Genomic DNA, 26,025 nt, shown 5'->3' with positions numbered 1-26,025 from the left:
GCGCAGATGGTTAAGGAGGTCCTTGTTGCTTAAAGGCCACTGTTCTGGAAGTTTCCGCCCATGGTCGTTGCCTTGCCTTGATCTTTCTCAGCTTCAAGGATAATACCCCCTCACCTAACCCAAGTTGGTTTGTTCGGAAAAAAAATAAAACACCCTCTTATATTATTGTACCTATCATGCAGTGTCTGGCCCCTCTCCTTCCTGATCTGGACTGTAAAAATGGGGCTCAGGGAAGCCCCTCCATTGGGAACTAGTTCCTTCATCAAAATCCACAGGTGTAGTGGGAGTGATATACAGTGAGCTGATAGAATGCTTGCCTTGCACATGACTGGCTGGCCAGGTTTCAATCCTTGGTATCCCATATGGTCCCCAGAGCACCTCCAGGAGTAATTTTTGAGTTTAGAGTCAGGAATAAGCCTCTAGTTTCCAGGTATGCTTCCCCCATTAATATAAAAAAAAAACGGGGAGTAAGCCCAAAGCATGTCTGGGTGTAACACAGAAACAAACACAAAATAAACTTGGGTTAACTTGGTAAAGTAAGACCCCTTGCTCTGATGAACAGGATTTCTCCCTTAATACTAAAGGTATTGCTTTCTGATATCACCTACCTCTTATTCAGGATAGCACTTGTGACTATGCCTCTGTGCACTAAGAATTTCTCTTCTGAAGAGGTCTCATAACATCCAATGTCCCTTCTTCTCTGTCATCAGATCTAGAACCATCATTGGTAGTCCAAGATGATTCTCACCTCCATGAGAAACCTCAGAAAAAATGAGTGAGAATTCTTGCAGTTCTGTCCTGGATAATACCAGGTGGACAGCCTTTGGATTCACTTTTTTTTTGGTTGGATACATCCTTATTATATTTATTTTATATGTTGGCCATACATATTGGAGCTCAGCTTTCTTCAGGATTTCTAACTGTGGTGATGGTGGTGGGTGATAGTGTAAAGTGTGGGGGTTGCAGACAAAGTATCCACCAAATAAACAACTCATCTATTAAGAGGACCTGAGAGTACCCTTATCATATTATCAGATCCCTTAAAAGGAATGTGGTGTTATGGAGATGAGTGAGGGAATATTCACCCTGACCACTTTGTCCGAGACACCCCCAAATATATCAGTTTGAAACCAGGAACATGAACCCTGTATTGTCTGCAGTATTGTTCTCCTGAGACTTTCAACATAAGGATCCTCACCTTGGCTCCTAGTTCATAAATGAATGACTTAACTACCACATCTCTGCAAACTATTCCTCTTTGCTACCCTTGTTTTCTCTCCTAGGTTATATTAAGATAGATTTCATAGTTCGTAAAATGTATTAGGAAACATTGTTAAGTATAAGGATAAAATATGTCAATACTATCCTGGCCAACAGACACACTTAGAGGGGCATGTAACTTATATATATATATATATATATATATATATATATATATATATATATATATATATATATATATGTGGCTGTTGTCCAATATGGTTTTGAGAGTCCCTGTTCTTTTGAGATTATCTAATTTTGCAGATTTCATTGATTATACATCTACAGGTAAATTATCTATGTATATCTTCAATTGGAATGTTTTTTTGGTCCTTTGTGTTTTTACTATGGCTATGTATTCCTTTGTAGTAGTTTGGGCATGAGGTCATTCTGTGCATCATTGAAGACAAATTTGGAATTAATGAGAACATTTGAATAAGATACTATGCCTTGGTGTAGGAGTAGGAAATTATGGGCTCTACTATAATTTAGACCAGGTAGTCTAGGTTCAACTCTTACATTTATTAATACTTGAAACTTAAACCTATATAAAATGGGCTCTTTATATAATGTGGATTTGATAAGCTTTGTTTGGGAAGTCTGCTGAAGTATATATAAAGTACAGAAGGAGCTGTCACTTTACCTGAGAGTGAAATAGTAGGGAATGGCAGTTATTGTTATGATTATCTTGACCTCGGGCTTACCATCTAGCTGGAATTTAGGTCAAATTTATTTTGACATATTAAGCTAATATTGGTTTACCACTAGCATTGTCTATGATTTGGGACTAAACTATTACTATCTTACACCCAGTCTAAGTATCAATTTTTCTCCAAATCAGTCCATTGGAATACCCCATTTTTAGTCTACTCCCCCCCACCTTGTTAATTTCATTCCTTTGGAGAGGGCTTCCAAGCAGTGTTCAAGGAGGCCCAAGGGCCTATTCTGTTGATTCTGGACTAGCAGGGTTAAAAGTTCAATGTAAGAGCCAGAGGATGCAGTGGTGCTCTAGTTCTGTGGTGCCAGGACACCCTGATGATGCTTAGAACACTGTAGTGCTTGGAACCAAAATGGAGTTATATGTACCTTTAAACTCTAAACTGTTTCTATGACCATGTAAACTCAATTCTGTTGGGAATTTACATATTGCAAATTTTTGTTCTTTTTTTCAAGTGGTAAGGGGATGGCATAACTAGCTTAGTTCAGTGATCGTTTTTTTGGCTCTGAATTCACTACTAGTGGGCCTCAAACATAGGTTGGTTATCTGCAAGGCTTACATGCTATGCTATCTCTCTGGTACATTTTTTAACTTTCTTTTTTCATGTAAGATTTATCAAACAATATGTCGCAGTTAGCAAAATGCTGAAAACAAAACTCTAGCAAAAACAAACCAACCCTCCAAATTCTGCTTAGCAATGAAAACAAATGCAGTCCTCCTTTTACACTTTTATTAAGTACAAAGTATCTTACCCTATTCAATAGATGCCTATCATCAATATTTACATAGACTACAGCTGAGTATTCATTCTTCATTCTGGAGTGACTCCCCACACTCTATTGTGTGCTCATCTTGGTTCACCTTTCTTGGATCAGAGACTTCAGGGAAATGCCTTATCTACGGAAATAATTTGTGGGACAAGGGATTTTGGTCACAAACAGTGATGCTCAGGGGTCCACCTTGGCAGTGCTCAGTTATCAGCAGTGCCAGGGATGTAATTAGAATTGGCTACATGCGAAGAGGCACCCTATCCTCTGTACTATCTCTCAGAAACTGTAAATTCTTGAATTCCTCTCAACAAACCTTGTAAAGAAATGCCTGTCCCAGGAGTCATGTGAGATGAGCAAGACACCTCACAAGGTAAGATAGGTGGTGGTGGGGCCAGAGAGATATCATGGAGATAAGGCGTTTGCCTTTCATGCAGAAGGATGGTGGTTCGAATCCCAGCATCCTATATGGTGCCCTGACCCTGCCATGAGCGATTTCTGAGCATAGAGCCAGAAGTAACCCTTGAGTGCGGCCGGCTGTAACCCAAAATCCAAAAAAAAAAATGATGATGAATTTCCAGGGAAATATAAGTCTTGTTTTTATTTTGCTTTGGGGCTATACCTAACAATGTATATGTTTGGGGGGTTACTCCTGGCACTTCAATCAGTGATTAATCCTGGTGGTGTTCAGGAGACCATATGATATCAAAGATTGAACCTGGGTAGGTCGCATGCCTGGGTAGGCAAATGACCTGCCTACTGTACAACCTTTGGTTTAAATACTAAAAATATCTTCAAAGAATTTTTACAATGAACCCTTTAGTTTATTGAACCCATTTCTATTAATCCCACGTTCCTCTCTCTTAGAAACCTCATTATATTATTTTGAAGATGCAATTCTACCAGAAAAATATGGAATGCTTCACGAATTTGCATGCCATCCTTGCGCAGGGGCCATGCTAATCTTCTCTGTATCATTCCAATTTTAGTGTATGTGCTGCCGAACTGAGCACCTCATTGATTTTTTAAAAAAATTTAAATATTTTAGGGACCAGAGTAATAGTACAGCGGTAGGGTGTTTGCCTTGCACGAGGCTGACCTGGGTTTGATCCCTGGCACCCCATATGTTCCCCCAAGCAAGGAGTGATTTCTGAGCACAGAACCAGGAATAACTCGAATGTCACAGTGTGTGGCCCAAGAACAAATAAAAAAGTTTAAAACAATGTAAATATTTAAAATTAAGGTACTGCAATTTATGAAGTTCAGTTCAATAACTACATTTCTATTTTAAGGGGCTAAGTATTGTTTACATTGGACACAGTATATTGTGACTTTTTATCATGTAGGAAATTATCAGATGAGTGAGTTATAGTAAAATGATAAAAGCAAAGTTATGGGAAAAACATAGTTATAGAATTTTGTCTAAGTTTGGTGGTAATGGAAAGAAATTATTGTTAAAAATCATGCCAATTTTACCTCTTTATCAAGTAGAGTATCTCACCCTCATCGAATAAAAACATTCATCTAGAATCAATAATTACCTAGACACATGCTCTGTCTTTATTCATTGAAGTACAAGCATTCTGACTTCTAAAACACAGGTTGCTCAATTATTATCTATCTGTGTAAAATAAGAACCATAAACAAAGAGGAAGGATCAGAGATTTATTTTGTCAAATATTCTTGAAAACCTTAAGGAAAGCCAGTAAATGCCTTGTAGAAATTTATTTGACTTTATTTTTTGTTTATTATAACTTTAATTGAACACAAAAGTATTAGAGCATATCCAGTTGACATTATGTGACATAAAAGATTCAATATCTGTCTACATTAACAAAAGTAAACAAAATATTCACTTCCATGCTTTAAACTACAGAATCACTAAGTACATTACTTATATTTTACTATTTTTGCTCTGTCTTCAGATATCAACATTTTAATATGACTTTTTACATATCCAATGAAGTCCCTATTCTATTAACAAGTCTTCCTCTTATATATAAAGCTGAAAGAATTAAAAATTGTATTTTAGAAAACAAAGCTTTACTTCTAAAGGAGCATATCGGTGCATATTGTTACTAAATCTCTACATTGAACAAACTATTTGGATTAATATAAAAACTTGAAAAATTCTAAAGGGAAACAATGAGCCAAGTTAAACATGCATCTCAGGAACACTGGTTAGCAGGCTTTTCTAACCACACAGAAAAGAATGTGTGTCACATCTGTTTAAGGGTGAGAGCCAGGACAGAATGCAGCCCTGGATAGCAGACTTGCATTGGTATTACGAGTGGCTCTCATCGCAGCTTGGGCTCAAGGTTTGTCTGAATACTCTCTCACGCGTCGATAAGGGAGGGCATCTGGGGTAATATCATTGACTTTCTTTATAAACTCTAGAACTTTTGCCTTGAAGGTTTCACACTGAGCTGTAGGGCCCCACAGGTACTCATAGCGGGGAGGATCACTACCGGGTATCTGATGATACTCCATGTACTTCTCTTCTATGAACTGCCCGATGATCTCTCTGGGATCTCCATAGACGAAGTGATTCTCCCCCTCATAGACTCCCAGGTTACTCAGGAAGTACCAGATATCTTCCTCAGAAGTGTGGTTGCCATTTGAGTAGATCAAACCAAGGAGAGGCATCAGAAGGCCTTTATTAGGGCCCCCAGAGTCACCATGTGGACTCCCATCATCGGCGAGATCTTTATCATGGACAAAGGTATAGGAGTGCCCAGTGGGTTTGATTTTCTTTAAAAAAATGCCAAAGATAAGCTCTAGGCGATCAGTGGCCAACTTGAAGATCTCTGAGAACTGGTCTCGAAATCTTTTGCTGACAATCTTCAGCATATCAGCCTTGGTGATGGGTTGCTGCATTTTATACTTGTACAGCATTAGATCCACCAACATTCCTGCCCTTCTTACTATAACATTGGCATCATTCTTCACATTTGTGGTCAAAGCCTTGAATGTGCTGGCTTGACTCTCATTTTGGCTCTTGGCACCTTCATCATCTTCTTTGCATGAAGCACATGCAGCAGCACTGGTGGTGGGTTGCTCTTCCTGAAGCTCCTTGGTAGTGCCCTTGGTAGGGCTTAATGCAGGAGAGCTAGATGGAGGACCCCCAGAAACAGGAGAGGGTGGAGTGGGCGACCCCTTCTCCTCTACTGCAGTGGCTTGAGCACCTTGCAGGCTGTCAGGCTCATCCCGAACCTGACAGCGTTTCTCACGGGCACGGAGCTTACTTTTGTGACCACGAGGCATGATGACTTTGGTCTAAGAAGGCAGGAATGTGGCCAGGTGATTAGGAGCTTTGGAGAAGGGAAAATGAGATATTATTATTACTTTTGTAAGGAGAGAATCTCCATGGCATGGAAAGCAAGTTTTCTTGAGGGCACAGTTCTCAAAACCTACAGGGTTCTCTCTTACTGTAGGACATTACTTATATGATAGTACAGTGGGGAGGACACATGCCTTGCATGCAGCTGAAATGTGTTCGGTTTCCCACACTCTAAATGGTCTTCTAGCACCACCATTACTGACTACTGCGTGCAGAGCCAAGAATATCCCCTAAACACAGCTGGGTGTGGTCCCCAAACAAACAAACAAACAAACACAATTTCCATTTAACTCTTTTAATGATTTTTGGGCCATACCTCACAGCGCTCGGGGGGTTCTGTGCTCAGATATCACTCCTGGTAGGCTTGGAGGCACTAGGTGAGGTGCGAGAGAGCAAATTTAGGTTGGCTGTGTGTATAGAAAATGCCTTATTCTCTGTGTGATCACCCCTTCCCCTTGGAACCACAGAAATCTAAGGGTCAAAAAAGAAGAACTCTAATGGCTCTATATATCATCATCCCTGCCGTGTACTGGTGCCATCTGAGGACTCTGTGTGCTCAGCAGGAGGGTTTGCATCAGTTCACCTTCAGTACTGTCCTGCCAGTTCTAAGCACACCCTACACCAACTCCTCTTACTTCTACTTTGATGCTGGTATCTCAATGTTCTCTAGGATTCAGAGAAGCAGGTGAAGTCTCTCTTCCTGCCAGGGCCACCCATGGAGAAAGTGTTCAGTAGTGTCTTTTTATATGGGGTTCACTACAGCCTTTTGTCCTCCAGGCTTCTCCTTCTGGGTATGATATGACTTGGTATAGTTCCCTGTGCCTGTATGGTGGTTGTACTTTCAGATACCTTCTGAGTAAAGGTTTTCTCTCTTTAGTTCTGAACGGATCTGAATGCACTGCTACCTGGCATTGATCCTTAAAGTTAAAGGCTGATAACATGGAGGATTCTTTGCACCTTCCCAATGATTGGAGTCCACAGAGCCCCACAGGCACCTCCTCTAACCCTGCTAATAGAAGAAACCCTCTTTCCTCATATGCCTGAACCCTATACCTCTTGAGCGATTCTGGGAAAAAATGAGTGCAATTTGTGCTGTCAGTATGCCCTAGGTGCCAGGCCTCTCAATAAATCTGAGGCTTTATCGGATACCATTTTTCCTGATATCCCACATTTTCTGGTTGACAAAATTTTTCTGGTCTAGTTTGTTTATTTTTGGGTCACAGTTAGATTTGTTCATTACGTACTCCTGGCTCTGTGCTAAGAGATCACTCCTGGCAGGGTTCGTGCAAGCATATGTGTTTCTGGGGATCAAACTCAGATCAGGGGTCAAGGCAAATGCCCCAGCCTCTGTATCACTGCTCTGGCCTCCGTTTGACCACCTTGAGTCCTGTTAAAAGCCTAATTTCGACCTGCAGAGATAGCATGAAGTAGGGCGTTTGCCTTGCATGCAGAAGAATGGCATCCCATATGGTCCCCCAAGCCCGCCAGGAGAATTTCTGAGCATAGATCACTCCCGGGTGTGACCCCAATCCCCACCCCCCAAATAAATAAAAGCCTAGTTTCACTTTCATGGACTCTGCCACTTCCATAGAGCAAACACTGCCCTCCGTGAAATGGCAGGGGAGGAAGTTCCATGGCACCACAGCACGTGTGTTTGGCACCGTCTGGCAAGCCTCCAATTTTCTACAAGACGCTTCTCTCGAATTTGTGAGGATAAGCCCTTAAAGTCTTGGTAGATGAGAAGTTCAGCTTTGGTTTCCCTGGCTCGAGGCTCATTAGAGCTGAATATAGATATGGCTGCACAAAATGGCTCCTCTTGCAGCCAAAGATGGCGCCTTAGCTCCAGGCTCCCCTTCCGCTACTGTTCTAAAAAATAACCCTAGGCCGACACTTTGTGAATATTTAGTTTACTTTTTTTTTTCTTTAAGAGGGGCTTTACTTGAAAATTGCTAGTCTTACATACAGAACATGTGTCCCACCGGGGACCAACCAACCCAACCACAGCCCCTTCGCCTCCCCTTTGAAACATAGTTTCATAATTCCACGGGTTTGTCTACTGGGCAGCTCCCAAGCAGAGCAGGAGGATGGAATCTAAAACTAAGCTTTGTTAAGAAAGTTCTGGTTTGTTCATTCCCATCTCTCCCTTACCTGGATCCACACCCGTCCTGGGAATTCACGCTGTCCTTGGACACTCCGCAGATTCAAAATGTCCTAAAGACTTCCGGGTTGAAAGAAAGCGGAAGTGAGGCTAACCATATCCAGTGATGCTGCCCTGATCGCTGCAGGTTGGCAGACGGGTTGTGTAGATGGGCTGCGCAGATGGTTAAGGAGGTCCTTGTTGCTTAAAGGCCACTGTTCTGGAAGTTTCCGCCCATGGTCGTTGCCTTGCCTTGCTCTTTCTCAGCTTCAAGGATAATACCCCCTCACCTAACCCAAGTTGGTTTGTTCGGAAAAAAAGAAAACACCCTCTTATATTAATGTCCCTATCATGCAGTGTCTGGCCCCTCTCCTTCCTGATCTGGACTGTAAAAATGGGGCTCAGGGAAGCCCCTCCATTGGGAACTAGTTCATTCATCAAAATCCACAGGTGTAGTGGGAGTGATATACAATGAGCTGATAGGATGCTTGCCTTGCACATGACTGGCTGGCCAGGTTTCAATCCTTGGTATCCCATATGGTCCCCTGGCACCTCCAGGAGTATTTTGTGAGCTCAGAGTCAGGAATAAGCCTCTACTTTCCAGGTATGCTTCCCCCATTTATATATAAAAAAAAAAAAACGGGGAGTAAGACCAAAGCATGCCTGAGTGTAACACAGAAACAAACACAAAATATACTTGGGTTAAATTGGTAAAGTAAGACCCCTTGCTCTGATGAACAGGATTTCTGCCTTAATACTAAAGGTTTTGCTTTCTGATATCACCTACCTCTTATTCAGGATAGCACTAGTGACTATGCCTCTGTGCACTAAGAATTTCTCTTCTGAAGAGGTCTCATAACATCCAATGTCCCTTCTTCTCTGTCTTCAGATCTAGAACCATCATTGGTAGTCCAAGATGATTCTCACCTCCATGAGAAACCTCAGAAAAAATGAGTGAGAATTCTTGCAGTTCTGTCCTGGATAATTCTAGGTGGACAGCCTTTGGATTCGTGAGGTCACTTTGTTTTGGGTTGGATACATCCTTATTATATTTATTTTATATTTTTGCCATACGTATTGGAGCTCAGCTTTCTTCAATTTCTACCTGTTGTGATGGTGGTGGGTTGATAGTTTAAAGTGTGGGGGTTGCAGACAAAGTATCCACCAAATAAACAACTCATCTATTAAGACGACCTGAGAGTACCCTTATCAGATTATCAGATCCCTTAAATGGAATGTGGTGTTATGGAGATGAGTGAGGGCATATTCACCCTGACCACTTTGTCTGAGACACCCCCAAATATATCAGTTTGAAACTGTTAACATGAACCCTGTATTGTCTGCAGTATTGCTCTCCTGAGACTTTCAACATAGGGATCCTCACCTTGGCTCCTAGTTCATAAATGAATGACTTAACTACCACATCTCTGCAAACTATTCCTCTTTGCTACCCTTGTTTTCTCTCCTAGGTTATATTAAGATAGATTTCATAGTTTGTAAAATGTATTAGGAAACATTGTTAACTATTAGGATAAAATATGTCAATTATATCCTGGCCAACAGACACACTTAGAGGGGCATGTAAATTACATACGGCTGTTGTCCAATATGTTTTTGAGAGTCCCTGTTCTTTTGAGATTATCTAATTTTGCAAATTTCATTGATTATACATCTACAGGTGAATTATCTATGTATATCTCTCAATTGGAATGTTTCTTTGGTCTTTTGTGTTTTTACTATGGCTATGTATTCCTGTGTAGTAGTTTGGGCATGAGGTCATTCTGTGCATCATTGAAGACAAATTTGGAATTAATGAGAACATTTGAAGAAGATACTATGCCTTGGTGTAGGAATAGGAAATTATGGGCTCTACTATAATTTAGACCAGGTAGTCTAGGTTCAACTCTGACATTTATTAATACTTGAAACTTAAACCTATGTAAAATGGGCTCTTTATATAATGTGGATTTGATAAGCTTTGTTTGGGAAGTATGCTGAGGTACATATAAAGTACAAAAGGAGATGTCACTTTACCTGAGAGTGAAATAGTAGGGAATGGCAGTTATTGCTATGATTATCTTGACTTCGGGCTTACCATCTATCTGGAATTTAGGTCAAATTTATTTTGACATAATAAGCTAATATTGGTTTAGCACTGGAATTGTCTATGATTTGGGACTAAACTATTAATATATTACACCCAGTCTAAGTATCAATTTTTCTCCAAATCAGTCCATTGGAATACCCCATTTTTGGTCTACTCCCCCCCCCAACTTGTTAATTTTATTCCTTTGGGGAGGGCTTCCAAGCAGTGTTCAAGGAGGCCCCAGGGCCTATTCTGTTGATTCTGGACTAGCAGGGTTAAAAGTTCAATGTAAGAGCCAGAGGATGCAGTGGTGCTCTAGTTCTGTGGTGCCAGGACACCCTGATGACGTTTAGAACACTGTAGTGCTTGGAACCAAAATGGAGTTAGACACATGCAAGTTATATGTACCTTTAAACTCTAAACTGTTTCTATGACCATGTAAACTCAATTCTGTTGGGAATTTACATATTGCAAATTTTTGTTCTTTTTTTCAAGTGGTAAGATGATGGCATAACTAGCTTAGTTCAGTGATTGTTTTTTTGGCTCTGAATTCACTCCTAGTGGGCCTCAAACCTAGGTTGGTTATCTGCAAGGCTTCCATGCTATGCTATCTCTCTGGTACATTTTTTAACTTTCTTTTTTCATGTAAGATTTATCAAACAATATGTCGCAGTTAGCAAAATGCTGAAAACAAAACTCTAGCAAAAACAAACCAACCCTCCAAATTCTGCTTAGCAATGAAAACAAATGCAGACCTCCTTTTACACTTTTATTAAGTACAAAGTATCTTACCCTATTCAATAGATGCCTATCATCAATATTTACATAGACTACAGCTGAGTATTCATTCTACATTCTGGATTGATTCCGCACACTGTATTGTGTGCTCATCTTGGTTCACCTTTCTTGGATCAGAGACTTCAGGGAAATGCCTTATCTATGCAAATAATTTGTGGGAAAAGTGATTTTGTTCACAAACAGTGATGCTCAGGGGTCCACCTTGGCAGTGCTCAGTTATCAGCAGTGCCAGGGATGTAATTAGAATTGGCTACATGCGAAGAGGCACCCTACCCTCTGTACTATCTCTCAGAAACTGTAAATTCTTGAATTCCTCTCAACAAACCTTGTAAAGAAATGCCTGTCCCAGGAGTCATGTGAGATGAGCAAGACACCTCACAAGGTAAGATAGGTGGTGGTGGGGCCAGAGAGATATCATGGAGATAAGGCGTTTGCCTTTCATGCAGAAGGATGGTGGTTCGAATCCCAGCATCCTATATGGTCCCCTGAGCCTGCCATGAGCGATTTCTGAGCATAGAGCCAGAAGTAATCCTTGAGTGCGGCCGGCTGTGACCCAAAATCCAAAAAAAAAAAATGATGATGAATTTCCAGGGAAAAATAAGTCTTGTTTTTATTTTGTTTTGGGGCTATACCTAGCAATGTATATGTTTGGGGGGTTACTCCTGGCACTTCAATCAGTAATTAATCCTGGTGGTGTTCAGGAGACCATATGATATCAAAGATTGAACCTGGGTAGGTCGCATGCCTGGGTAGGCAAATGACCTGCTCACTGTACAACCTTTGGGTTAAATACTAAAAATACCTTCAAAGATTTTTACAATGAACCCTTTAGTTTATTGAACCCATTTCTATTAATCCCACTTTGGTCTCTCTAAGAAACCTCATTGTATTTTTTGAAGATGCAATTCTACCAGAAAAATGTGGAATGCTTTACAAATTTGCATGCCATCCTTGCGCAGGGGCCATGCTAATCTTCTCTGTATCATTCCAATTTTCGTATATGTGCTGCTGAAGCGAGCACCTCATTGAATTTTTTAAAAATTTTAAATATTTTAGGGACCAGAGTAATAGCACAGCGGTAGGGTTTTTGCCTTGCACGAGGCTGACCTGGGTTTGATCCCTGGCACCCCATATGGTCCCCCAAGCAGGGAGTGATTTCTGAGCACAGAACCAGGAATAACTCGAATGTCACAGGGTGTGGCCCAAAAACAAACAAAAAGTTTAAAACAATGTAAATATTTAAAATTAAGGTACTGCAATTTATGAAGTTCAGTTCAATAACTACATTTCTATTTTAAGAGGCTAAGTATTGTTTACATTGGACACAGTATATAGTGACATTTTAAAATGTACGAAATTATCAGATGAGTGAGTTATAGTAAAATGATAAAAGTAAAGTTCTGGGAAAAACATAGTTTTAGAAATTTGTCTAAGTTTGGTGGTAATGGAAAGAAATTATTGTTAAAAATCATGCCAATTTTACCCCTTTATCACGTAGAGTATATCACCCTCATCGAATAAAAACATTCATCTAGAATCAGTAATTACCTAGACACATGCTCTGTCTTTATTCATTGAAGTACAAGCATTCTGACTTCTAAAACACAGGTTGCTCAATTATTATCTATCTGTGTAAAATAAGAACCATAAACAAAGAGGAAGGATCAGAGATTTATTTTCTCAAATATTCATGAAAACCTTAAGGAAAGCCAGTAAATATCTTGTAGAAATTTGTTTGATTTTATTTTTTGTTTATTATAACTTTAATTGAACACAAAAGTATTAGAGCATGTCCAGTTGACATTATGTGACATAAAAGATTCAATATCTGTCTACATTAACAAAAGTAAACAAAATATTCACTACCATGCTTTAAACTACAGAATCACTAAGTACTTTACCTATTTTTTACAATATTTGCTCTGTCTTCAGATATCAACTCTTTAATATGATTTTTTCACATATCCAATGAAGTCCCTATTCTATTAACAAGTCTTCCTCTTATATATAAAGCTTAAAGAATTAAAAATTGTATTTTAGAAAACAAAGCTTTACTTCTAAAGGAGCATATCGGTGTATATTGTTACTAAATCTCTACATTGAACAAACTATTTGGATTAATATAAAAACTTGAAAAATTCTAAAGGGAAACAATGAGCCAATTTAAACATGCATCTCAGGAACACTGGTTAGCAGGCTTTTCTAACCACACAGAAAAGAATGTGTGTCACATCTGTTTAAGGGTGAGAGCCAGGACAGAATGCAGCCCTGGATAGCAGACTTGCATTGGTATTACGAGTGGCTCTCATCGCAGCTTGGGCTCAAGGTTTGTCTGAATACTCTCTCACGCGTCGATAAGGGAGGGCATCTGGGGTAATATCATTGACTTTCTTTATAAACTCTAGAACTTTTGCCTTGAAGGTTTCACACTGAGCTGTAGGGCCCCACAGGTACTCATAGCGGGGAGGATCACTACCGGGTATCTGACGATACTCCATGTACTTCTCTTCTATGAACTGCCTGATGATCTCTCTGGGATCTCCATAGACGAAGTGCTTCTCCCCCTCATAGACTCCCAGGTTACTCAGGAAGTACCAGATATCTTCCTCAGAAGTGTGGTTGCCATTTGAGTAGATCAAACCAAGGAGAGGCATCAGAAGGCCTTTATTAGGGCCCCCAGAGTCACCATGTGGACTCCCATCATCGGCGAGATCTTTATCATGGACAAAGGTATAGGAGTGCCCAGTGGGTTTGATTTTCTTTAAAAAAATGCCAAAGATAAGCTCTAGGCGATCAGTGGCCAACTTGAAGATCTCTGAGAACTGGTCTCGAAATCTTTTGCTGACAATCTTCAGCATATCAGCCTTGGTGATGGGTTGCTGCATTTTATACTTGTACAGCATAAGATCCACCAACATTCCTGCCCTTCTGACTATAACATTGGCATCATTCTTCACATTTGTGGTCAAAGCCTTGAATGTGCTGGCTTGACTCTCATTTTGGCTCTTGGCACCTTCATCATCTTCTTTGCATGAAGCACATGCAGCAGCACTGGTGGTGGGTTGCTCTTCCTGAAGCTCCTTGGTAGTGCCCTTGGTAGGGCTTAATGCAGGAGAGCTAGATGGAGGACCCCCAGAAACAGGAGAGGATGGAGTGAGCGACCCCTTTTCCTCTACTGCAGTGGCTTTAGCACCTTGCAGGCTGTCAGGCTCATCCCGGACCTGACAGCGTTTCTCACGGGCACGGAGCTTACTTTTGTGACCACGAGGCATGATGACTTTGGTCAAGAAGGCAGGAATATGGCCTGGTGTTTAGGAGCTTTGGAGAAGGGAGAATGAGATATTATTATTACTTTTGTAAGGAGAGAATCTCCATGGCATGGAAAGCAAGTTTTCTTGAGGGCACAGTTCTCAAAACCTACAGGGTTCTCTCTTACTGTCGGACATTACTTATATGATAGTACAGTGGGGAGGACACATGCCTTGCATGCAGCTGAAATGTGTTCGGTTTCCCACACTCTAAATGGTCTTCTAGCACAACCATTACTGACTACTGCGTGCAGAGCCAAGAATATCCCCTAAACACAGCTGGGTGTGGCCCACAAACAAACAAACAAACACAATTTCCATTTAACTCTTTTAATGATTTTTGGGCCATACCTCACAGCGCTCGGGGGGTCTGTGCTCAGATATCACTCCTGGTAGGCTTGGAGGCTCTAGGTGAGGTGCGAGAGAGCTAATTTAGGTTGGCTATGTGTATAGAAAATGCCTTATTCTCTGTGTGATCACCCCTTCCCCTTGGACCACAGAACTCTAAGGGTCAAAAAAGAAGAACTCTAATGGCTCTATATCCCATCATCCCTGCCGTGTACTCGTGCCATCTGAGGACTCTGTGTGCTCAGCAGGAGGGTTTGCATCAGTTCACCTTCAGTACTGTCATGCCAGTTCTGAGCACACCCTACACCCACTCCTCTTTCTTCTACTTTGATGATGGTATCTCAATGTTCTCTAGGATTCAGAGAAGCAGGTGAAGTCTCTCTTCCTGCCAGGGCCACCCACGGAGAAAGTGTTCAGTAGTGTCCTTTTTATATGGGATTCACTATAGCCTTTTGTCCTCCAGGCTTCTCCTTCTGGGTATGATATGACTTGGTATAGTGCCCTGTGCCTGTATGGTGGTTGTACTTTCAGATACCTTCTGAGTAAAAGTTTTCTCTCTTTAGTTCTGAATGGATCTGAATGCACTGCTACCTGGCATTGATCCTTAAAGTTAAAGGCTGATAACATGGAGGATTCTTTGCACCTTCCCAATGATTGGAGTCCACAGAGCCCCACAGAGCACCTCCTCTAACCCTGCTGATAGAAGAAACCCTCTTTTCCTCATATGCCTGAACCCTATACCTCTTGAGTCATTCTGGGAAAAAATGAGTGCAATTTGTGCTGTCAGTATGCCCTAGGTGCCAGGCCTGGCAATAAATCTGAGGCTTTTTCGGATGCCATTTTTCCTGATATCCCACATTTTCTGGTTGACAAAATTTTTCTGGTCTAGTTTGTTTATTTTTGGGTCACACTTAAGATTTGTTCATGACGTGCTCCTGGCTCTGTGCTAAGAGATCACTCCTGGCAGGGTTCGTGCAAGCATATGTGATTCTGGGGATGAAACTCAGGTCAGGGTCAAGGCAAATGCCCCAGCCTCTGTATCACTACTCTAGCCTCCGTTTGACCACCTTGAGTCCTGTTAAAAGCCTAATTTCGACCTGCAGAGATAGCATGAAGTAGGGCTTTTGCCTTGCATGCAGAAAACGGCATCCCATATGGTCCCCCAAGCCCGCCAGGAGAATTTCTGAGCATAGATCACTCCCGGGTGTGACCCAATCCCCAACCCCCAAATAAATAAAAGCCTAGTTTCACTTTCATGGACTCTGCCACTTCCATAGAGCAAACACTGCCCTCCGTGAAATGGCAGGGGAGGAAGTTCCGTGGCACCACAGCACATGTGTTTGGCACCGTCTGGCAAGCCTCCAATTTTCTACAAGACGCTTCTCTCAAATTTGTGAGGATAAGCCCTTAAAGTCTTGGTAGATGAGAAGTTCAGCTTTGGTTTCCCTGGCTCAAGGCTCATTAGAGCTGAATATAGATATGGCTGCACAAAATGGCTCCTCTTGCAGCCAAAGATGGCGCCTTAGCTCCAGGCTCCCGTTAAGCTACTGTTCTAAAAAATAACCCTAGGCCGATACTTTGTGAACATTTAGTTTACTTTTTTTTTTCTTTATGAGGGGCTTTTACTTGAAAATTGCTAGTCTTACACACAGAACATGTGTCCCACCGGGGACCAACCAACCCAACCACAGCCCCTTCGCCTCCCCTTTGAAACATAGTTTCATAATTCCACGGGTTTGTCTACTGGGCAGCTCCCAAGCGGAGCAGGAGGATGGAATCTAAAACTAAGCTTTGTTAAGAAAGTTCTGGTTTGTTCATTCCCATCTCTGCCTTACCTGGATCCACACCCGTCCTGGGAATTCACGCTGTCCTCGGACACTCCGCAGATTCAAAATGTCCTAAAGACTTCCGGGTTGAAAGAAAGCGGAAGTGAGGCTAACCATATCCAGTGATGCTGCCCTGATCGCTGCAGGTTGGCAGACGGGTTGTGTAGATGGGCTGCGCAGATGGTTAAGGAGGTCCTTGTTGCTTAAAGGCCACTGTTCTGGAAGTTTCCGCCCATGGTCGTTGCCTTGCCTTGCTCTTTCTCAGCTTCAATGATAATACCCCCTCACCTAACCCAAGTTGGTTTGTTCAGAAAAAAATAAAACACGCTCTTATATTATTGTCCCTATCATGCAGTGTCTGGTCCCTCTCCTTCCTTATCTGGACTGTAAAAATGGGGCTCGGGGAAGCCCCTCCATTGGGAACTAGTTCCTTCATCAAAATCCACAGGTGTATTGGGAGTGATATACAATGAGCTGATAGGATGCTTGCCTTGCACATGACTGACTGGCCAGGTTTCAATCCTTGGTATCCCATATGGTCCCTGAGCACATCCAGGAGTAATTTGTGAGCTCAGAGTCAGGAATAAGCCTCTAGTTTCCAGGTATGCTTCCCCCATTAATAATAATAATAATAATAAAAAAACGGGGAGTAAGCCCAAAGCATGCCTGGGTGTAACACAGAAACAAACACAAAATAAACTTGGGTTAACTTGGTAAAATAAGACCCCTTGCTCTGATGAACAGGATTTTTCCCTTAATACTAAAGGTTTTGCTTTCTGATATCACCTACCTCTTATTCAGGATAGCATTTGTGACTATGCCTCTGTGCACTAAGAATTTCTCTTCTGAAGAGGTCTCATAACATCCAATGTCCCTTCTTCTCTGTCTTCAGATCTAGAACCATCATTGGTAGTCCAAGATGATTCTCACCTCCATGAGAAACCTCAGAAAAAATGAGTGAGATTTCTTGCAGTTCTGTCCTGGATAATACCAGGTGGACAGCCTTTGGTTTCGTGAGGTCACTTTGTTTTGGGTTGGATACATCCTTATTATATTTATTTTATATGTTGTCCATACGTATTGGAGCTCACCTTTCTTCAGGATTTCTACCTGTTGTGATGGTGGTGGGGTCATAGTGTAAAGTGTGGGGGTTGCAGACAAAGTATCCACCAAATAAACAACTCATCTATTAAGAGGACGTGTCTCATGTTTTCCTGAGAGTACCCTTATCAGATTATCAGATCCCTTAAATGGAATATGGTGTTATGGAAATGAGTGAGGGCATATTCATCCTGACCACTTTGTCCGAGACACCCCCAAATATATCAGTTTGAAACTGGTAACATGAACTTTGTATTGTCTGCAGTATTGCTCTCCTGAGACTTTCAACATAGAGATCTTCACCTTGGCTCCTAGTTCATAAATTAATGACTTAACTACAACATCACTGCAAAGTATTCCTCTTTGCTACCCTTGTTTTCTCTCCTAGGTTGTATTAAGATAGACTTCATAGTTTGTAAAATGTATTAGGAAACATTGTTAACGATTAGGATAAAATATGTCAATACTATCCTGTTCAACAAACACTCTTAGAGGGACATGTAAATTATATATATATATATATACAGACATATATCTATGGCTGTAGTCCAATATGGTTTTGAAAGTCCCTGTTCTTTTGATATTATCTAATTTTGCAAATTTCATTGATTATACATCTACAGGTGAATTATCTATGTATATCTCTCAATTGGAATGTTTCTTTGGTCTTTTGTGCTTTTACTATGGCTATGTATTTCTGTGTAATAGTTTGGGCATGAGGTCATTCTGTGCATCATTTAAGACAAATTTGGAATTAATGAGAATATTTGAATAAGATACTATGCCTTGGTGTAGGAGTAGGAAATTATGGGCTCTACTATAATTTAGACCAGGTAGTCTAGGTTCAACTCTTAACATTTATTAATACTTGGAAACTTAAACCTATGTAAAATGGGCTCTTTATATAATGTGGATTTGATAAGCTTTGTTTGGGAAGTCTGCTGAAGTACATATAAAGTACAAAAGAAGCTGTCACTTTACCTTAGAGTGTAATAGTAAGGAATGGCAGTTATTGCTATGATTATCTTGACTTTGGGCTTACCATCTAGCTGGAATTTAGGTCAAATTTATTTGGACATATTAAGCTAATATTGGTTTACCACTAGAATTGTCTATGATTTGGGACTAAACTATTACTATCTTACACCCAGTCTAAGTATCAATTTTCCTCCAAATCAGTCCATTGGAATATCCCATTTTTAGTCTACTTTCTCCCCCCACCTTGTTAATTTCATTCCTTTGGGGAGGGCTTCCAAGCAGTGTTCAAGGAGGCCCAAGGGCCTATTCTGTTGATTCTGGACTAGCAGGGTTAAAAGTTCAATGTAAGAGCCAGAGGATGCAGTGGTGCTCTAGTTCTGTGGTGCCAGGACACCCTGATGATGCTTAGAACACTGTAGTGCTTGGAACCAAAATGGATTTGGACACATGCAAGTTATATGTATCTTTAAACTCTAATTTGTTTCTATGACCATGTAAACTCAATTCTGTTGGGAATTTACATATTGCAAATTTTTGTTCTTTTTTTCAAGTGGTAAGGAATGGCATAACTAGCTTAATTCAGTGATCGTTTTTTTGGCTCTGAATTCACTCCTAGTGGGCCTCAAACCTAGATTGGTTATCTGCAAGGCTTACATACTATGCTATCTCTCTGGTACATTTTTTAACTTTCTTTTTTCATGTAAGATTTATCAAACAATATGTCGCAGTTAGCAAAATGCTGAAAACAAAACTCTAGCAAAAACAAACCAACCCTCCAAATTCTGCTTAGCAATGAAAACAAATGCAGACCTCCTTTTACACTTTTATTAAGTACAAAGTATCCTACCCTATTCAATAGATGCCTATCATCAATAATTACATAGACTACAGCTGAGTATTCATTCTTCATTCTGGAGTGACTCCCCACACTGTATTGTGTGCTCATCTTGGTTCACCTTTCTTGGATCAGAGACTTCAGGGAAATGGCTATCTACACAAATTATTTGTGGGACAAGGGATTTTGGTCACAAACAGTGATGCTCAGGGGTCCACCTTGGCAGTGCTCAGTTATCAGCAGTGCCAGGGATGTAATTAGAATTGGCTACATGCAAATAGGGACCCTATCCTCTGTACTATCTCTCAGAAACTGTAAATTCTTGAATTCCTCTCAACAAACCGTGTAAAGAAATGCCTGTCCCAGGAGTCATGTGAGATGAGCAAGACACCTCACAAGGTAAGATAGGTGGTGGTGGGGCCAGAGAGATATCATGGAGATAAGGCGTTTGTCTTTCATGCAGAAGGATGGTGGTTCGAATCCCAGCATCCTATATGGTGCCCTGAGCCTGCCATGAGCGATTTCTGAGCATAGAGCCAGAAGTAACCCTTGAGTGCGGCCTGCTGTGACCCAAAGTCCAAAAAAAAAATATGATGATGAATTTCCAGGGAAAAATAAGTCTTGTTTTTATTTTGTTTTGGGGCTATACCTAGCAATGTATATGTTTGGGGGGTTACTCATGGCATTTCAATCAGTAATCAATCCTGGTGGTGTTCAGGAGAACATATGATATCAAAGATTGAACCTGGGTAGGTCTCATGCCTGGGTAGGCAAATGACCTGCTCACTGTACAACCTTTGGGTTAAATACTAAAGATACCTTCAAAGATTTTTACAATGAACCCTTTAGTTTATTGAACCCATTTCTATTAATCCCACTTTGCTCTCTCTTAGAAACCTCATTGTATTTTTTGAAGATGCAATTCTACCAGAAAAATATGGAATGCTTCACGAATTTGCATGCCATCCTTGCGCAGGGGCCATGCTAATCTTCTCTGTATCATTCCAATTTTAGTATATGTGCTGCTGAAGCGAGCACCTCATTGAATATTTTAAAAATTTTAAATATTTTAGGGACCAGAGTAATAGCACAGCGGTAGGGTGTTTGCCTTGCACGAGGCTGACCTGGGTTTGATCCCTGGCACCCCATATGGTCCCCCAAGCAGGGAGTGATTTCTGAGCACAGAACCAGGAATAACTCAAATGTCACAGTGTGTGGCCCAAGAACAAATAAAAAACTTTAAAACAATGTAAATATTTTAAATTAAGGTACTGCAATTTATGAAGTTCAGTTCAATATCTACATTTCTATTTTAAGAGGCTAAGTATTGTTTACATTGGACACTGTATATTGGGACTTTTTTTTCTTTTTTCTTTTTTATTTATTATGAGAACAACGGTGCAAAGAAAGAGGACAAGGTAAAGTTACAGTGGAAGGACAATCACCCATAACATAATTCTCAGAAGTCCCCTTGCTGATATCTTAACTTTGAAATTTCAGCCAAAGAACATTAAGATAAATAAGACAGAATCCATGTACAAATACGTTGTCCCTCAAGTACCCAGATTGTAACACATTATAATATATCTTAACAGTACACAAGGCAATCTAAAGCCATAAAACTTACTTAACTCCTTAAACATTACAGGCATAGTATTTTCTTACATTTCCATATACATGCATATTAGCTTAAGTTAACCTCAAATTTTAAGTGAGTTCTTTTTAAGGATTAGAGTCAAAGGAGCACAGTAAAAGTGGTGTTAGAGTGGCAATTGTTGTTTGCATAGGCCCACCAAAATATGAGGGACATGGAAAGAAATAACCTTGGCCTAAGTACAAAGAGACCAGACCCCTGAAGTTTCCTGGCACAAGACCAAGTCTAGGGTCCAGGCAAGTTAGTTCGTCCAATCCAATACATTGTCTGTAGTGCCAACACACTTTTATTTTTCACACAGTCTCTGTTGTTGGTATCATGTTTCTGTATTAATGATCCTGGAATCTGCATATCTTACATTGAAGTCAGGATGTAGAGCATCCTCTCCTTTTACCTCACAATCAAAGGGCAACGCAGGGAGCCCTGTCCTGTAAGCAGGTCGTTGTTGTTGTTAAGTCTTCTCAGTGTTAAGGGAAGTCTCTTTTGAGCAGGTCAAAGTCTGAGCATTGTAGGTCTACTGTGGTAGAGGATTGCTTCCAGGTGATGTTATAGACCAGCCTGGATGTTTCGTGGATGGCTTCCCTGGTTCAGGGGAGAATGGATTATGACTTTCTTCTGAGGTCTGTGCCAGGTCGTTATGTCAATGTTCAGGGTGTAAGGTCCCTTTGCACTACAAAATTTGTGTGTTCCAATCGCTATCAGATAGGATCTTATTTGTATGTATAGTATTTTCCCATTTTAATGTGCCTATGCAAATAAGAAGCAATGTCACGTGGTGTTATTGGCGCATATGGGGGCCATAAGAACAATTCCAATGATTCCCATGACATGGTTCAATCATAAGCATTAAACTGGGGGACTCTTCCACCAAAATTCCTTGTTAAACAGCTCAAAAAGAGAAGATGAAAAGTGGTTAGAATCATCACTGTATAAGACAATATTTAGTAAGAATTATAGCTGTCAGAGAAAAAACACAAAATATTCTAAAGAAATACGTGTCCATTTTATGTATCTTGAAACAGATTGGGGCTGTCACACAAAATGCACAGATTTGGACTGTGATTAGGATTGTACACTACTGAAGTTAAAGAGAGTATGTAGGTTAGTGATGTTTGAGAGGGGGTTAGAGAGTTAAGGAGTAAAAAAGAGCTTTGTAGGTGTGTGGGAAAAGGCAGAATACAAAATGAACATTCTGAATACGCAAAACATAACATAAGAATAAGGAATATTTTGAATACATGAAGTATGCGCGGGGGCGTGAGCCCCCGAGCGGTTCTGTAGTTTTTGGATGCCTAGGGAGGAATCTCTCACCCCCTCCCCCCAGGGCCCGATTAACCAGGCATGGCCCTGAAGACCCGCCTGGTGTGGGGGGAATCATGCTCGCCTGGACTAAGTGGTCAGCCCAGGGGTCCTATGGCTAGCTGTCCTGCCCAGAGCCCCCATCTTACCAGTCAAAGGCACACGAAATCCTGGCATGTGGAGTGTTCTGAGCCCAGCCGAGCCTCTGTAGTTTTTGGATGCCTAGGGAGGAATCTCTCACCCCCTCCCCCCAGGGCCCGATTAACCAGGCATGGCCCTGAAGACCCGCCTGCTGTGGGGGGAATCATGCTCGCCTGGACTAAGTGGTCAGCCCAGGGGTCCTATGGCTAGCTGTCCTGCCCAGAGCCCCCATCATACCAGTCAAAGGCACACGAAATCCTGGCATGTGGAGTGTTCTGAGCCCAGCCGAGCCTCTGTAGTTTTTGGATGCCTAGGGAGGAAATTCTCACCCCCTACCCCAGGACCCGATTAACCAGGCGTGGCCCTGAAGACCCGCCTGGTGTGGGGGGAATCATGCTCGCCTGGACTAAGTGGTCAGCCCAGGGGTCCTATGGCTAGCTGTCCTGCCCAGAGCCCCGATCATACCTGTCAAAGGCACACGAAATCCTGGCATGTGGAGTGTTCTGAGCCCAGCCGAGCCTCTGTAGTTTTTGGATGCCTAGGGAGGAATTTCTCACCCCCTCCCCCCAGGGCCTGATTAACCAGGCGTGGCCCTGAAGACCCGCCTGGTGTGGGGGGAATCATGCTCGCCTGGACTAAGTGGTCAGCCCAGGGGTCCTATGGCTAGCTGTCCTGCCCAGAGCCCCGATCATACCTGTCAAAGGCACACGAAATCCTGGCATGTGGAGTGTTCTGAGCCCAGCCGAGCCTCTGTAGTTTTTGGATGCCTAGGGAGTTATTTCTCACCCCCTCCCCTCAGGGTCCGATTAACTAGGCGTGGCCCTGAAGACCGCCTGGAGTGGGGGGAATCGTGCTCGCCTGGACTAAGTGGTCAGACCAGAGGTCCTATGGCTAGCTGTCCTGCCCAGAGCCCCCATTATACCAGTCAAAGGCACACGAAATCCTGGCATGTGGAGTGTTCTGAGCCCAGCCGAGCCTCTCATATTGGGACTTTTTGTCATGTAGGAAATTATCAGATGAGTGAGTTATAGCAAAACGATAAAAGCAAAGTTCTGGGAAAAACATAGTTTTAGAAATTTGTCTAAGTTTGGTTGTAATGGAAAGAAATTATTGTTAAAAATCATGCCAATTTTACCTCTTTATCAAGTAGAGTATATCATACTCATCCAATAAAAACATTCTTCTAGAATCAATAATTATGTAGACACATGCTCTGTCTTTATTCATTGAAGTACGAGCATTCTGACTTCTAAAACACAGGTTGCTCAATTATTATCTATCTGTGTAAAATAAGAACCATAAACAAAGAGGAAGGATCAGAGATTTATTTTCTCAAATATTCATGAAAACCTTAAGGAAATCCAGTAAATGCCTTGTAGAAATTTGTTTGATTTTATTTTCTCTTTATTATAACATTAATTGAACACAAAAGTATTAGAGCATGTCCAGTTGACATTATGTGACATAAAAGATACAATATCTGTCTACATTAACAAAAGTAAACAAAATATTCACTCCCATGCTTTAAACTACAGAATCACTAAGTACTTTACCTATTTTTTACAATTTTTGCTCTCTCTTCAGATATCAACTATTTAATATGATTTTTTCACATATCCAATAAAGTCCCTATTCCATTAACAAGTCTTCCTCTTATATATAAAGCTTAAAGAATTAAAAATTGTATTTTAGAAAACAAAGCTTTACTTCTAAAGGAGCATATTGGTGCATATTGCTACTAAATCTCTACATTGAATAAACTATTTGGATTAATATAAAAACTTGAAAAATTCTAAAGGGAAACAATGAGCCAAGTTAAACATGCATCTCAGGAACACTGGTTAGCAGGCTTTTCTAACCACACAGAAAAGAATGTGTGTCACATCTGTTTAAGGGTGAGAGCCAGGACAGAATGCAGCCCTGGATAGCAGACTTGCATTGGTATTACGAGTGGCTCTCATCGCAGCTTGGGCTCAAGGTTTTTCTGAATAATCACTCACGCGTCGATAAGGGAGGGCATCTGGGGTAATAGCATTCACTTTCTCTATAAACTCTAGAACTTTTGCCTTGAAGGTTTCACACTGAGCTGTAGGGCCCCACAGGAACTCATAGCGGGGAGGATCACTACCGGGTATCTTACGATACTCCATGTACTTCTCTACTATGAACTGCCTGATAATCTCTGTGGGATCTCCATAGACGAAGTGCTTCTCCCCCTCATAGACACCCAGGTTACTCAGGAAGTGCCAGATCTCTTCCTCAGAAGTGTGGTTGCCATTTGAGTAGATCAAACCAAGGAGAGGCATCAGAAGACCTTTATTAGGGCCCCCAGAGTCACCATGTGGACTCCCATCATCGGCGAGATCTTTATCATGGACAAAGGTATAGGAGTGCCCAGTGGGTTTGATTTTCTTTAAAAAAATGCCAAAGGTAAGCTCTAGGCGATCAGTGGCCATCTTGAAGATCTCTGAGAACTGGTCTCGAAATCTTTTGCTGACAATCTTCAGCATATCAGCCTTGGTGATGGGTTGCTGCATTTTATACTTGTCCAGCATTAGATCCACCAACATTCCTGCCCTTCTGACTATAACATTGGCATCATCCTTCATATTTGTGGTCAAAGCCTTGAATGTGCTGGCTTGACTCTCATTTTGGCTCTTGGCACCTTCATCATCTTCTTTGCATGAAGCACATGCAGCAGCACTGGTGGTGGGTTGCTCTTCCTGAAGCTCCTTGGTAGTGCCCTTGGTAGGGCTTAATGCAGGAGAGCTAGATGGAGGACCCCCAGAAACAGGAGAGGGTGGAGTGGGCGACCCCTTCTCCTCTACTGCAGTGGCTTGAGCACCTTGCAGGCTGTCAGGCTCATCCCGAACCTGACAGCGTTTCTCACGGGCACGGAGCTTACTTTTGTGACCACGAGGCATGATGACTTTGGTCAAGAAGGCAGGAATATGGCCTGGTGTTTAGGAGCTTTGGAGAAGGGAGAATGAGATATTATTATTACTTTTGTAAGGAGAGAATCACCATGGCATGGAAAGAAAGTTTTCTTGAGGGCACAGTTCTCAAAACTTACAGGGTTCTCTCTTAATGTTGGATATTACTTATATGATAGTACAGTGGGGAGGACACATGCCTTGCATGCAGCTGAAATGTGTTCGATTTCCCACACTCTAAATGGTCTTCTAGCACCACCATTACTGACTATAGAGTGCAGAGCCAAGAATATCCCCTAAATACAGCTGGGTGTGGCCCACAAACAAACAAACAAACACAATTTCCATTTAACCCTTTTAATGATTTTTGGGCCATACCTCACAGCGCTCGGGGTTCTGTGCTCATTTATCACTCCTGGTAGGCTTGGAGGCACTAGGTGAGGTACGAGAGAGCAAATTCAGGTTGGCTTTGTGTATAGAAAATGCCTTATTCTCT

At 41.5% G+C, this 26,025-nt stretch overlaps 3 protein-coding genes and 3 non-coding genes across 6 annotated transcripts; all 6 read right to left on the bottom strand.

Annotated features, from left to right (window-relative positions):
• Positions 1-3,651: 3,651 nt before the first annotated feature.
• On the bottom strand, positions 3,652-3,758 carry LOC126000147 (U6 spliceosomal RNA). Its single transcript, XR_007492511.1, has one exon. It is a non-coding gene; the product is annotated as a U6 spliceosomal RNA (small nuclear RNA).
• Positions 3,759-5,058: 1,300 nt separating this feature from the next.
• LOC125998806 (melanoma-associated antigen B1-like) lies at positions 5,059-6,009 on the bottom strand. The gene has a single exon (XM_049766870.1). It carries the CDS (start codon positions 6,007-6,009, stop codon positions 5,059-5,061), a length of 951 nt encoding a protein of 316 aa, XP_049622827.1.
• Positions 6,010-12,020: 6,011 nt separating this feature from the next.
• Positions 12,021-12,127, bottom strand: LOC126000194 (U6 spliceosomal RNA). Its single transcript, XR_007492555.1, has one exon. It is a non-coding gene; the product is annotated as a U6 spliceosomal RNA (small nuclear RNA).
• Positions 12,128-13,427: 1,300 nt separating this feature from the next.
• On the bottom strand, positions 13,428-14,378 carry LOC125998805 (melanoma-associated antigen B1-like). The gene has a single exon (XM_049766869.1). The coding sequence runs from the start codon at positions 14,376-14,378 to the stop codon at positions 13,428-13,430; it is 951 nt and encodes a 316-aa protein (XP_049622826.1).
• A 6,055-nt stretch (positions 14,379-20,433) lies between these two features.
• LOC126000142 (U6 spliceosomal RNA) lies at positions 20,434-20,540 on the bottom strand. Its single transcript, XR_007492506.1, has one exon. It is a non-coding gene; the product is annotated as a U6 spliceosomal RNA (small nuclear RNA).
• A 4,029-nt stretch (positions 20,541-24,569) lies between these two features.
• LOC125998804 (melanoma-associated antigen B1-like) lies at positions 24,570-25,520 on the bottom strand. The gene has a single exon (XM_049766868.1). The coding sequence runs from the start codon at positions 25,518-25,520 to the stop codon at positions 24,570-24,572; it is 951 nt and encodes a 316-aa protein (XP_049622825.1).
• Between the last annotated feature and the right edge of the window lie 505 nt (positions 25,521-26,025).

This window comes from Suncus etruscus, chromosome X, assembly GCF_024139225.1.
Source record: "Suncus etruscus isolate mSunEtr1 chromosome X, mSunEtr1.pri.cur, whole genome shotgun sequence".
In the NCBI taxonomy this organism is placed as follows: Eukaryota; Metazoa; Chordata; class Mammalia; order Eulipotyphla; family Soricidae; genus Suncus; species Suncus etruscus.
Note: the sequence above shows the minus strand (reverse complement) of the source record. Positions and strands in the feature narration are given on the sequence as shown.

What these genes read in the sequence shown, in the direction of transcription:
- LOC125998806 (XM_049766870.1), bottom strand. Translation starts at nt 6,009, where the DNA reads ATGCCTCGTGGTCACAAAAGTAAGCTCCGTGCCCGTGAGAAACGCTGT.
- LOC125998805 (XM_049766869.1), bottom strand. Translation starts at nt 14,378, where the DNA reads ATGCCTCGTGGTCACAAAAGTAAGCTCCGTGCCCGTGAGAAACGCTGT.
- LOC125998804 (XM_049766868.1), bottom strand. Translation starts at nt 25,520, where the DNA reads ATGCCTCGTGGTCACAAAAGTAAGCTCCGTGCCCGTGAGAAACGCTGT.